This window comes from Oncorhynchus masou, chromosome 5 (assembly GCF_036934945.1).
Source record: "Oncorhynchus masou masou isolate Uvic2021 chromosome 5, UVic_Omas_1.1, whole genome shotgun sequence".
Classification (NCBI taxonomy): domain Eukaryota; kingdom Metazoa; phylum Chordata; class Actinopteri; order Salmoniformes; family Salmonidae; genus Oncorhynchus; species Oncorhynchus masou.
The window spans coordinates 49,691,814-49,706,592 of record NC_088216.1 but is presented as its reverse complement, the minus strand read 5'-3'; the positions used below and the strand labels follow the sequence as shown (position 1 = coordinate 49,706,592).

Sequence of the window (14,779 nt, the reverse complement as noted above, 5' to 3'; positions counted from 1 at the left end):
GACATAATTGAAATTATCCTAAACAGGCATATGTTTGTTAGATAGATTTATATAATCACCCACTCAACTGACAGAGCCTGTTTTATGTTGTAGTGAAATATAAAAACTTGACACAATGTGTTGGTGCTGTTGTCGGCTTTTTAGAGCGTTAAAGCTTGCCTTCGGCGCTAGGATCCAGCGTCCTGAGCTCAGATTTTTACCTCCCGCCCCATGCAGCTCGCTGTATTCTACACCGTCCGCCAGAACACTCACATGCATGCCGCTACTTCCTGGATGGAAGAATGGAACCAAAGACAGTTCGGTACGTGTAGAAAGTCTGTGACGGAACGCTTCCAGCACTGCATTTGCAACATTCTCTCTACATTCATAAGTGGCGCCGCGGGTCGCCGCTGAATGGACGAACATAATCAGTAGCCTATTCTTCGACCATTTTTTTTCCCTCAAGTTGACGAAATTGAGTCGGGCTCGTTGACTTTCACCTCTATGATTCACTTTGGGAATGTAGAAAGAAAGCTTGGATGCATGTGGCCGACTGTGACAAAACTATTTTTCTGCGGTTCACAGCCATAGATATTCCTTGAAACAGATGCTTAATTGGCTTCAAGTGAATTGCCATCAAACTACACTCCATCTGACACTACAGTTGGGTTTGCGCCCTATGTGCTAACGTCTGTTTTCTACAATCAAGTTTATGTAATTTTGTAGACCTCAAACTTTGTCACCCGTTGCCTTCTTGTTGCTCTCGATGAGTATTTTGACATGCGGAGAATACTGGAACCGAGTCACTGGTGGACCTTATCCATAATTTGTTCAGCCTTGGCCGTGTTTACCGACTGTCATCCTGGTAAGTCGTTGCATTGTTTGCAATATTGTAAACTGTTTGTTCACTGCAGTGTGTGTCGTGCTTATATAGGCAACAATGTTCATCTAATATTTGTATTAAAATCAAGACCAGAGAAATAACATTTCCAATTTTGCTCTGATCACGAAAAGATAACAGGACGAGAAGACTTGCTGCTGCTAGCTACTGCCGCATGGAAGATGAGATATTCATCCTACATACATAAGTGATTCCTCACGAAACCCAGACCAAAAAATACCATGATTTTGGGGGTTTTCATGAAATGTAATCCATAGTATAGTCATTTGCAGCAAGGAGTGTTGACATATATTTGACATTTGTATCTAATTGAGAAATAATTTATCAAAATTGCCATATTTTTGACATTTTGGATAAACATGTCATAAATGAATTGTGTATTAATGATGTATTACAGCCTGATTAATCAGACTACTACAGATGAAACATTATGGACTGGTGTCTAAATAGTTGGGGAAAAAATACTTTCCTGTGGATATTTTGTCTCAAATTACTCTACCGGTGAACCACAAAGACAACCAACCAGTAGAGTAAGTTTAAATGTCAGTTATTCAACATTTTGTCTTGAAAGGAACATTTACAGGATTTTGCAGGGATTACTTTCAGGCTGTATATACCAATGAATTGTGTATTTCAGACTACATCTGTAGGTGCTACAAAGCAAACATTGGTGTCATATGAATCTTTACCTCTTGCTCTGTAATATGAGTAGTATTTTGATTTCAATAACTTTTTTTTTTTTACATTCATGAAAATCTATTTTTTGATTTGGCAATTAAAAATATATATATTGTTAAACATAATATATTCTACGGCAGGGTTCCCCAACTGGTGGCATTCTGCCCGCAAGTGGTTTGATTTTGGCCCCTCAAGATTTTGCTTATTTAATTTCATTGTTGGACGTAAGACTGTAAAAGCACCAGGAAATCAGCTCTTTGTGATTTTAATTTAAGAATCTGTTACCAAGTATTCCTATGCCTAATAGAGAGACACGTGATCATATACAAATGTAAGCAAGGTTTAAAATGATTACGCTTTAGTCAAACATTATATCTGCTTGGGTTTCTTGTGGTCAATTTGCAGTCTACAAATTATTTGTAATTATGTTCCGGCCCCCCAACCATCCGCTCAAGAAACAATCATCCCACAGCTGAATCTAGTTGATGATCCCTGTTGTACGGGCATATCAAAGTTCCAGAGAGGGGATCTCTGCTAATTTTAGAGTTATGATCCAATTTGTAAGCATTACCATCAGAGTGAATGTGAAAATGGATTTTAAATGGTCTTCCAGCTGCTGGTGATTGGTAGAATGTTCAATGAGACAAGTAAATGGAGGGATGTGATTGGTTACATTGCCTACAATGCAAATTACTCTATAAAATGGGCCCTAAATTTAAAACTAGCGGAGATCCCATTCTGGAACTTTCATATGCCCATAGAGTGAGTATATTATGTTCAACAATATATTAAAATGTTTGCCAAATCAACAATGGTATATTTTCAATATTAATGTTTTATATTTTTCAATATTCATAAAGAACTGTAATAAAAAAACTACTCATTGCACAGCAAGTTTTAAAGCTTCATATGACAATACATTTTATTTGTAGCATCTACAGATGAAACATTATGCAGTCTTAAGGAGGCCCGGGTAATGCCAAAATGACATAAATATGCAGACTTTGTTGAATTATTTCTTAATATCATTAACCATCCTCCCTGCAAAGGAATTCTATGGATTACATTTGGTGAAAATCCCCAAATAATGGTATTTGTTTTGATGAATCACTCATGTGACTTTGCTAAAATTGGCAGAAATTTCAACGTGGGATGAAATGAAAAGATTGACATTAGTTTCAATATAGAAGACTGAGTCATTCATGTTGTCGTAACCACCCATGGGAAATATTAGGTTATGAAATGGTTTCAGTAAAGGAACTGAGCAGTATCTGCGGGATGCTTGGCGCATGTAGCCCACAGAAGGTATGACAGGGTGGCGGTGTCTGTCCGGTACTTTGGCAGGTCTGATACACAGACATGCAGTGATGTAACAGCAGGACTGGAACCACAGAGAGGAGGAGGGATCACATCTCCTAAATTCTCGCGGTCACTGCGCATGGCCATCCAGAGCCAAGATTTTAATGGATCATCAGAGCCTAGCACTTTGATAGGCTAGGCTATAATTCTGAGTGCAAAACACAAAAAAATGGCATGTTTGAGAGCATATAGCCTTTAAAGAACTAGCCTACCTCGTTGTTTTTTAAACTTCACGTTTTGGACTCGACGTGTCAATGTATGGCTCATACATGCAAAATGAACGATCTACACCGTCCTCTCTCAGCGGAAAAAGCCACAGAATCCTTACATTATAACCTACTTTAATTTACGGCGTGAGATTATGCGCTCGTTCCTGTCATGTAGTGAATGTGACCTCTGAAGCAAGTGTGTTCATTGGCTGCATGCACTTAACGTTAGCTATTTTGATAACAGCGAAAATATATTGAACCCGTCGGATCAAATCCATACATCAGAAGTTAGAATGCACCCGAAATAAGAAGTTAGAGCTATTAGACCTTGGTAGAAACTTTTAATTTCTCTTTTTCAATACATTTTATCTACAAAACAGAAAATGTTGTGCGCTAAAGATGGCGTTGTAGCCACACAAATATATTTAGAAAATAACTGTCAACCCAATCAGAAAAACTGCGCTGGCAACGTTTAGCTCCTAAATTGTGTCGCTGGTCAATTTTGGAATATATTGCAAAGTATGCTATAAGGTTCTTAAGGTTCTTACCAGCCGCGTGTCCATCGCCCATCATGACACAACACACACATTGATGTGTTCAAGAAATGCAAAATATCGGCCTACTTTTCTGTTTGTGTTGACCATCCATCCAAATCAAGTAATTCCATGTGTCCACCTTTTGTCCATATACATGTTTACACAGGTATTCCATGATATGGGGTAATAATCCAACACTGCAGTTGATTGCCATCATTCATTGCATAGGCAAATGCTATATATAATCAATACACAACTTTCAAGGTAGTAGGACATTTGATGCAAACATATAACTAACTTTTCCATTGTATAAAATTACATTATCACATTAGCTTGCTCGTTTGCCATACTAGTCTGAGACCATGCATGCAACTACGGGAAGTCGGGAACTGACCTGCAACAACCAATTGTGATGGACAATGTTGATTTGCAGGCGGAATACTGTCCATTGAGGTTGCAAAGTTAGTGGGAGGCAGGATTAGGTCGGCCCAGTATTGTCCAATGAGGTCCACACCATATAAACACCAGAGTTTTTTTTTTTAGAAGGGTACTATTTTTTTTATAGCAATTTCACTTGTTTTTGAGAAATTTACCCCAACCAGTGAATCACTTCCTCATCGTTTTTGTGCGGTATGTGGGCTCTGAAAAGACATGAACAAAATACATCCTGGAGCTTCCCCCCATAACTGTGTAGCCTGCTTCTGTAATGGACGGAAAGGTATAGCTCAAGTAGAAACAAAATTGAAAATATCGTTGTGGATAAAGTTCGGAATGACACAATTTAATGTGTACAACATATAAAGACCTGCATCACTATACTGAGAGCTTTTCCGTTTATAAAAATACTTACTTGGGTGTTTTTTTTGGAATGTTTCTTCATGTTTTTTTCAGACCCCCTGTACTGCACAACGAGGATGAGGAAATTATTTGCTGGTTGTGGTCTCTCAAAAACAATTAACACACCAATTACATACTTAAGAAAAGGTGGTTCTCAAAAAGCAACATTCTCCTGTACACAACCACTTCATGGAGCAATTCAAGGGGATGTACTCATGACATTACATTGTTGCAACTTGTGGTTTCTAGATTAGACCGTGTATCATTCTGATGACCTTGATGGAAAGTGAACTGTCAATGAAACATGCAAGTCGGCTTATTAGCTACATTGTTATAATATTGCAAATAATGTTATTAATGCATTGGCCTGTTCTCTGCACAGCTGAACTCCTGAGTTCAACTCAGCTCCTCTTTGCTGTCCTCCGTAGCAGTCACATTGAGATTCAATAGTCAATCCTGTAATAGTTTTCCATTGTGGTTGTCGCGTGGGTCCTAGAGGAGCTGTTCCTTAGACCGAGAGATTAGAGATGCATACGGTAAAGAGAGGAATCTAACAATGAAAGTGCCATGGAAATGCATGGGGGAAAGATCCAGGATCTCCTCATTGCCCCTCAGAAAAATGTTCTTACATTTTTAGGCTATTGTTTATGTGTGTATTTCAAACTATGTTGAGTTAAAAATTGGAGTATCGTTATTGTTTGGAGGTCAACCCCATTACATGTTCATGACATCGTCACCAATCAACTGCATTACAGTTAAAAACGACTTTGAATACCACCACCTATTTCTGTATCCTAGCTATGCTACCAGCTTGTTACCACTTCTAAACCTGAAAAGGGACAACTTCTAAATGTTATGCAGCAAAAACAACCAAATATTTTCAAATTGGTCCAGTTACAATAAGTAAATCATGACAGATTTGATGAATATCCACTTTGTTAGATCAGATTTGTTGAATGCGGGCAACTCTGGCGTGCTTCTTCCAGCTCCCATGGTCTGCGTACCATTGATCTCTTTACCGCATCTATAAAGTGTTGGTCCCATGTTTCATGAGCTGAAATAAAAGATCCCAGAAATGCTCCATGTGCACAAAAAGCTTATTTCTCTCAAATTCTGTGCACTAATTTGTTTACACCCTGTTAGTAAGCATTTCTTATTTGCCAAAATAATCCATCCACCTGACAGGTGTGGCATATTGAGAAACTGATTAAATATCATGATCATTACACTGGTGCACCAAGTTGAGGGGACAATAAAATGCCACTCAAATGTGCAGTTTTGTCACACAATACAATGCCACAAATGAGGGAGCGTGCAATTGGCATGCTGAATGCAGGAATGTCCAACAGAGCTGTTGCCAGAGAATTGAATGTTAATTTCTCTACCATAAGCCGCCTCCAATGTCGTTCTAGATCATTTGTCAGTACGTCCAACCGGCCTCACAACCGCAGACCACGTGTAACCATGCCAGCCCAGAACCTCCACATCCGGCTTCTTCATCTACGGGATGGTCTGAGGCCAGCCACCCGGACAGCTGATGAAACTGAGGAGTATTTCTGTCCGTAATAAAGCCTTTTTGTGGGGAAAAAATATAATATTTTGATTACCCAAACTTGAGTTAACGTAATCTGATTTACTTTCATTATTTTTTGTTGTTGTATTACTTTCCCATTAAGAGGCATTAGAAGACAAAACTGATCCATTACACATGTGTCATCATGGTGGCCTCTGACTTGTGGTCAGATTCACTCAGGTGGACCAAATTTGAACTTTTGTCAATGCTGAATTAAATGTAATTGAGAATTTAAAAAAAAAATAGTGCAAACATCCTTTCTGAAATCCATCCAAGAAGTAATTATCAGTAATCTGATTACAATATTTTTGCTGGTAATGTGACTGATTTAGTATTTATTTTAATATTATTTTATGTAATCAATTACTCCCCAACCCTGGTCATGATGATCACCTTATCCCCCAGGTCACATCTGGTTTGCACCACATCTCATCACCTGTCCAATCAGCACCCAAGCTACAGAGATAAGGAAGAAAAACAGGATTATTCTGGTACTGTCTAGGACACATTCACATCAAATACAGTATTCATAAAGTGTCTCAGAATAGGAGTCCTGATCCCCAAGTCCATATAATCTGATTCATGATGATCTAAAAGGCCCAACTGATCCTAGATCATCCAGCACTCGTACTCTAGTACAGTATACAGAGGTCCAGAGGGGTATACTACAAAGGAGGATCAATGATTAACCAGAAATAACTATTAAGTGTCTGGGTCATTAAGAAAGCTTAACTTAGATATGTTTTTTTGTTTGTTGAGGATATAAGACCATACCAATTCCAAGCTTATCTTTCAAAAAGAATATGAAGTTATTTAAGAATATTTAGGCAAGTTGGCTGGCTAACCCATTGATCCTGCTTTGTAGAATACCCCTCAGACCTCCAATGACGGGGAGAGAGTAGAGGCATACTGTAGCCAGGAAAACATACTCTGTGTTCCATCCACTCTCCTCCTGTAGCTTTATTAGAACCGTGATGAATGTCCAGGTAATGAGGCACTGTCACCAAAGGACGAATACCGCTGCACTCAAGGACTCAACCATATCAATAACTGTCCTCCATCCCTCCATCCCCTCCTCCATCCTGCCATCCTTCTCTTAAACAATCTCTCCCTGACATGAGCTGTCAAGTCAGCTGTACTTACGGCTGAGGAGTCAGTAGCCTGGGCTGGGCTGGGGAGAGGGAGGTATAGAGAGTTCATTCTCTGGCAGGGGTTTACCTAATATACATCCTTCCCTTTCTCGGTCTCCTCATGTTGTCTATTGACTGATCCTTTAAAAACAATGTTTACATGTGCTTTTGTTGCCATCATTGAATCACTCTAGATGTCCCTTGGAATTTGAAATTCACAGTGCCCGTATCATTTGTGTCCTGTTATTGTGGGTATATCCCAAATGGGTAATGTTCATGTTTTAATTTCCAATGTGTGTCAGCTGTATTTTACCGAATGTGTTGTTGTGATGGAATGCTATTTGGAGATCTCACACAGCACTTCAAACCGACTCCGAAAGAGGCACATTCTTGTCAGTGATGATGTTTTCCCTTCTGCTACTGTATTGCCTTCCCCTGCAAAATCCGTTTTCTCTTGCTCTATCAACGTATTCTAACTCAGTAACCCTTCTATTGATTTGGTTTTGAAAGGTATGATCTTTGTCACTATAATATTATTACTATTTATTATTATAGCAATGCTGAAACCAAACTACAGTATTTCGTCCCATGTTTAAACAAGGCAGTGCTCATGTCTATGGTCCTTCACTAGTTGTTTTGCTTTCCCTCACGTCAAACAATGGAGTGATTGAAGGATTTGGAGGATTTAGTATTCACGGTAATCCAAATTCCTCTCTGTACGGATGAGAAAGCAAAAAGTAAGGTTTTCAAAATACTGAAACAAATACAAATCAAGGGGCCAGTCATGTACAGTACTTGTATTTCATGTCTGAAGTGAAAAGGCACATGTTATATTTGGCTTTTGTCAGGTAGGTTACCACTGTTTTGTCCCTGTTCATTTGATCTACCCTATTTTGTCCTGGGATGCAAAAGTCCCTTGGCTGTGTTTAGAAGCCTCCAAATTAGTGAAGTGCCTTTCTGATAATGTAACCCTCAACACCGAATCCGTTTCCCACTCATTGTTTTTAAGGAGACTAGAACAAAATGGAGTCTTGTTGGGTTTTCCGATGGTCCGTGTTATCCGGGATCCTTGATGACCCTACCCCATTGAAGGTTCAATTGAATATTGTTGGGGTTAGGGTTTATGGTAGGGACGTCCCAAGTATACCGGATAGCGCTTACCGTTTTTCGATGACATGATTGTCCTTTGTATTGGAATTCTGTTTGTGTTCCATTGCTATATTTTTACATGAGAGTTTCTTATTTAAAATCGCATGAGAAAGTGATATTTGAGGAGATTTGGAAATTCAATAAGCGTGCTTTGTAATGTATAGTATACATCAAATAACCTGGTATTGCGTGTTCGTGTCTTGGCTGTGTGTAAGACATTGAAGTGTTTGTGTGTATGTGCACGGCTACGTGTCTGCGTGTGCTCTCCGTCCCATGAGTGTGTGTGTGTGTGTGTGTTTCTCCTTAAATGGTTGTGTTCTCTATCCTATTAGTTGCTGACAGGGAAAGGTTGAACCTGTATATACAAAGTGTTTTGATATGAAGTGTCAGTCTGACAGACTTAGAATAGACTGCAAAAAGCCTCTGCACACACACACACACACACAGTAAGGATCTATGGGATCGGTGTCCCTATTCCCGGGACGGTTGTTGCTAATGTGACTAGAATGACGACGTAAGTAACAGCAAATTTTACAGGACATAGATATGTCTTAAATGGTCAGAAAGGTCAATTATTGTTAATCTACCTGCACTGTCCAATTTACAGTAGCTATTACAGTGACAAAATACCATGCTATTGTTTGAGAAGAATGCACAACAACAAACTTATCACGGTAACTGGTTTGATAAACCTCTGAAGGTAAATGATGTACTTACATTCAGCAATCTTGCTCTGATTTGTCATCCTGAGGGTCCCAGAGAAAAAATGTAACAGTTTTGTGTGATAAAATCTATTTTTATATTCAAATGTAGGAACTGGGTTCTACAGTTTGAACCCTTTTGAAACACATGTTTTTTTGGTTTTCATTATCTTTTACCAGATCTAATGTGTTATATTCTCCTACATTAATTTCACATTTCCGCAAACTTCAGTTTCCTTTCAAATGGTATCAAGAATATGCATATTCTTGCTTCAGGTCCTGAGCTAAAGGCAGTTAGATTTAGGTATATAATTTTAGGTGAAAATGTTAAAAAAAAAGGTCTGATCCTTTATTAAAATGAAGAAGCTCTTGTATACAGCCTGCAGTCATTGTTTGTGTAATGCATGAATGTGTATTTCATTCTTTGGAGTGGTTGCTTCCCTCATGCCTAATGAGGCCTAAGCTCCATAGTGATTGAGTGGCTGCCAATATAATGAAATCAGAAAGGGATCGTTCTTCCTCCCAGCCCGTCTCTGCCTCTCTCTCTCTCCTATCCCTGACCTCTCATATTGAGAGTTAATCATTTAATTGAAAGCCAAGGGGATCAATAAGACTGAGGTATTAAAAGTAATTGGACACATTGATCAAAATACACATTTTTCTATTGGCGATTGGTTGGTTATTTTCTCATGTTACATTTTGTTGGGGACATGTTGGATACTGTACTTTGAATAGGGTGCTTGACATTACTGCCTATCGTAAAAAGCCTAATGGGTAGAGATTAGAGGTCCACCGATTATGATTTTTCAACACCGATACTGATTATTGGAGGACCAAAAAAGCCGATACCGATCAATCGGACAATTTTTTTGTAGGTTTTTTTGTTGTTGTAATAATGACAATTACAACAATACTGAATGAACACTTATTTTAACTTAATATAATGCATCAATAAAATCAATTTAGCCTCAAGTAAATAATGAAACATGTTCAATTTGGTTTAAATAATGCAAAAACAAAGTGTTGGAGAAGAAAGTAGAAGTGCAATATGTGCTATGTAAGAAAGCTAACGTTTCAGTTCCTTGCTCAGAACATGACAACATATGAAAGCTGGTGGTTCCTTTTAACATGAATCTTCAATATTCCCAGGTAAGACGTTTTAGGTTGTAGTTATTATAGGAATTATAGGACTCTTTCCCTCTATACCATTTGTATTTCATTAACCTTTTGACTATTGGATGTTCTTATAGGCACTTTAGTATTGCCAGTGTAACAGCATAGCTTCTGTCCCTCTCCTCGCTCCTCTCTGGGCTCAAACCAGCAACACAACGACAACAGCCACCATCGAAGCAGCATTACCCATGCAGAGCAAGGGGAACAACCACTAGAAGGCTCAGAGCGAGTGACGTTTGAAACGCTGTTAGCGCGCTAACTAGCTAGCCATTTCACTTCGGTTGCACCAGCCTCATCTCGGGAGTTGATAGGCTTGAAGTCATAAACAGCGCAATGCTTGACGCCCAACGAAGTGCTGCTGGCAAAACGCACGAAAGTGCTGTTTGAATGAATGTTTACGCGCCTGCTTCTGTCTACTTCCGCTCAGTCAGATACTTGTATGCTTGTATGCTCAGTCAGATTATATGGAACGCAGGACATGCTAGATAATATCTAGTAATATCATCAACCAACCTTTAACTAGTGATTATGATTGATTGTTTTTTATAAGATAAGTTTAATGCTAGCTAGCAACTTACCTTGGCTTACTGCATTCGTGTAACAGGCAGTCTCCTTGTGGAGTGCAACGAGAGAGAGGCAGGTCGTTATTGCGTTGGACTAGTTAACTGTAAGGTTGCAAGATTGGTTCGCCGAGCTGACAAGGTGAAAATTTGTTGTTCTGCCCCTGAACAAGGCAGTTAACCCACCGTTCCTAGGCCGTCATTAAAAATAAGAATGTGTTCTTAACTGACTTGCCTAGTTAAATAAATGTATTTTTTTTAATTAGGCAAGTCAGTTAAGATCAAATTATTATTTTCCATGATGGCCTAGGAACAGTGGTTTAACTGCCTGTTCAGGGGCAGAATGACAGATTTGTACCTTGTCAGCTTGGGGGTTTGAACTTACAACCTTCGGGTTCCTGGTCCAACGCTCTAACCACTAGGCTACCCTGCTGCCCCAAATGATTTCCGATTGTTATGAAAACTTAAAATCGGCCATTCCGATTAATCGGTCAACCTCTAGTAGAGATGCTGAAACAGAATTTACCATACTTTATCAGTGGGAAGCTCAAAGAGATGCACACAAGCCCTGTCTTTGGAACTAGATTGACTAGTTAGCATAAATCACCACAATCAAATTTCTATTAAATTGATTTATAAAGCCCTTTTTATATCAGCAGATGTCACAATAGCTTATACAGAAACCCAGCCTAAAACCCCAAAAGAGCAAGCAATGCAGATGTAGAAGCACAGTGGCTAGGAAAAACTCCCTCTGTTCCCTCCAGAAAGATGAATTGTTCAAAGACTGGCTATGAAGTTTAGTGACACCTGGGCTCACCTTTTTTCAGGAATATCACAGTCCTCGTAGAAACACCCCCAAATAGTTTGGCTTGCCTTGGTCAACCCAACTTGTATTTGAAGCCAGATGAGAACCCCTGAACTGGACAAGTAAAACAACTCTGTCTACTATGCTTGTTTGATTTGAATTAAAATAAATATTGCTTATGCAACAGCAGACTTCAAATTGCTCAAAGTATCTGTAGGCTACTCATTAATTTGTTAAATTTGACTACAGCAGCGGACATGTATTAGGCCTAACCCCTGAATACATGGATGAATTAAAGATTCTGATCAACATGAGGTTATTAGTTACGACAGTCACCCCACACGGTTACCTGAGGGGATATACAGTATCTTTCACACAATGATGCAAGACGGGAGTTGGAATGGAGTGTAAAAAGATCTTGCTGGAAGCTACGAGCATTGAGTGTACACAGTTCAGTAGCTAAGTGCATTCCTCCCCAACACAAGTCATATATTATGATCAACATGAGGTTATTAGTTATGGTACTCATTACAAACAGTCACCTGAGGGGATATACTTTTCACTGATGCAAGTTGGAATGAAGTGGAGATCTGTGGAATTATCTCATTGGAAGCTTAAAAACATCAAGCACAAGTGCCATCGTCATCAACACAAGTCATGAGTGTAAATGTCTTATCCTGAGAACCCAAGATGTGCTTGTCTCTGACTGTAAAAACACACTAGTAAGGGCACGGGAAAGGAATAGACTATACCTAACATAGTAAATAGTATGCTATGTTGCTTTTGGTATGGTTATATAAGACTGAGGGTTACTTAGGGCAAACAAAGTAAGGAGGTTGGTCATATAACACGAACTACTAGCAACCTAAAGGTTGCGTGTTCGAATCTCAACACGGACTAGCAACTTCTTACCATTACTTACAGTGAAGTCGGAAGTTTACATACACTTAGGTTGGAGTCATTAAAACTTGTTTTTCAACCACTCAACAAGAAATTTGTGGACATCTTCTGTGTGCATGACACAAGTAATTTTCCCAACAATTATTTACAAACATATTGTTTCACTTATAATTCACTGTATCACAATTCCAGTGGGTCAGAAGTTTACATACACTAAGTTGACTGTGCCTTTTAAACAGCTTGGAAAATTCCAGAAAATTATGTAATGTCTTTAAAAGCTTCTGATAGGCTAATTGACATAAGTTGGAGGTTACCTGTGGATGTATTTCAAGGCCTACCTTCAAACTCGGTGCCTCTTTGCTTGACGTCATGGTAAAATCAAAAGACATAAGCCAAGACCTCAGAAAAAATTGTAGTCCTCCACAAGTCTGGTTCATTCCTGTGAGCAATTTCCAAATGCCTGAAGGTACCACATTCATCTGTACAAACAATAGTACGCAAGTATAAACACCATGGGACCACGCAGCCATCATACTGCTCAGGAAGGAGACACGTTCTCTCTCCTGGAGTTGAACGTACTTTAGTGCGAGAAGTTAAAATCAATCCCAGAAGAACAGCAAAGGACTTTGTGAAGATGCTGGAGGAAACGGGTACAAAAGTATCTATATTCACAGTAAAACTAGTCCTATATCGACATAACCTGAAAGGCTGCTCAGCAAGGATAAAGCCACTGTTCCAAAACCGCCATAAAAAAGCCAGACTACGGTTTGCAACTGCACATGGGGACAAAGATCGTACTTTTTGGAGTAATGTCCTCTGGTCTGATGAAACAAAAATATGACTGTTTGGCCATAATGACTATTGTTATGTTTGGAGGAAAACAGGGGAGGCTTGCAAGCAGCATGATGTTGTGGGTGAGCTTTGCTGCATGAGGGACTGGTGCACTTCACAAAATAGATGGCATCATGAGGGAGGGAAAGGGTGGATATATTGAAGCAAAATTTCAAGACATCAGTCGGGAAGTTAAAGCTTGGTCACAAATGGGTCTTCCAAATGGACAATGACCCCAAGCATACTTCCAAAGTTGTGGCAAAATGGCTAAAGGACAACAAAGTCAAACCTATAGAAAACTTGTGGGCAGAACTAAATAAGCATGTGCAAGCAAGGAGGCCTACAAACCTGACTCTGTTACACCAGCTCTGTCAGAAGGAATGGGCCAAAATTCACCCAACTTATTGTATGAAGCTTGTGGAAGGCTACCAAAACGTTTGACCCAAGTTAAACAATTTAAAGGCAATGCTTCCTCCGAAACACGATCCTGCCAAGCCGTATTACTTATTGATACACTGCTCGCTTAACCCGAAAGCCAGCCGCACCAATGTGTCGGAGGAAACACCGTACAACTGGCGACCGAAGTCAGAGTGCATGCGCCCGGCCCACCACAAGGAGTCGCTAGAGCGCGATGGGACAAGTACATCCCGTCCGGCCAAACCCTCCCCTAACCCAGACGACTCTGGGGCGATTGTGCACCGCCTCATGGGTCTCCTAGTGATCTGTAGTGATGCCTCAAGCACTGCGATGCAACGCCTTAGACCACTGCACCACTAGGGAGGCCTCAGCCTACAGTTTTCTTGACATTTTGTTTTAATTATTGTGATAGGCTCATGGTTTACCAGTATGGCGTACCCGTGCTATTTATTTTGCCGGGACACCATACCGGACCGTACTGCCTTGCTTAACCCTAACCTTAACCCCTAACCCCAGCCTTAAGCCTAGCTACCGTTAGCCACCTAGCTAACGTTAGCCACCACAAATTGTAATTTGTAACATAATACGAAATGGGTGATGGACATCCACAAATTAAGACATACCATACAAAACGTTACATATCATACTAATTGGTGTGTCCTGGATTTGCATTCACTATGTTGAGTCTAGCCCTGAGTCTAGGTTGGAAGGAAGGGTGGAACAGAACACACACACTTAACAACACAAGCCAAAACACTGAGCTGATTTCTGTTGATTTGATATCCTTGTTTTCCTATTACTAGGCGCATAGTGCAGCCAGCCAAGCGTCTCACTCCGACAGTTCAGCCTCTCTTAGTCTGAGTGAACGGTCTCCTCATTAAATCCTAGAAGTGATGATGTTTGTTTTTTCCACTTTAACGCTTTGAGACATGTCCGTCCCTGAGGGCCTGCTGTACTGCCGAGGCTGAGAGACTCTGCCTTGGGGATTATGTGTGTGTGTGTGTGTGTTTAGTTACTGTCTGTGTGCATGTCTGTGTTTTT

At 39.8% G+C, this 14,779-nt stretch overlaps 1 protein-coding gene across 1 annotated transcript in view; it reads left to right on the top strand.

The window, feature by feature from the left end:
• Positions 1–248: 248 nt before the first annotated feature.
• The window catches only part of ca16b (carbonic anhydrase XVI b), a 277,557-nt gene continuing 263,026 nt past the window's right edge, over positions 249–14,779 (top strand). The window contains exon 1 of the mRNA XM_064965846.1: positions 249–844. Within this exon, the coding sequence (XP_064821918.1) occupies positions 760–844 (85 nt within the window). The 5' untranslated portion in view covers positions 249–759. The remainder of the gene's footprint in view (positions 845–14,779) is intronic.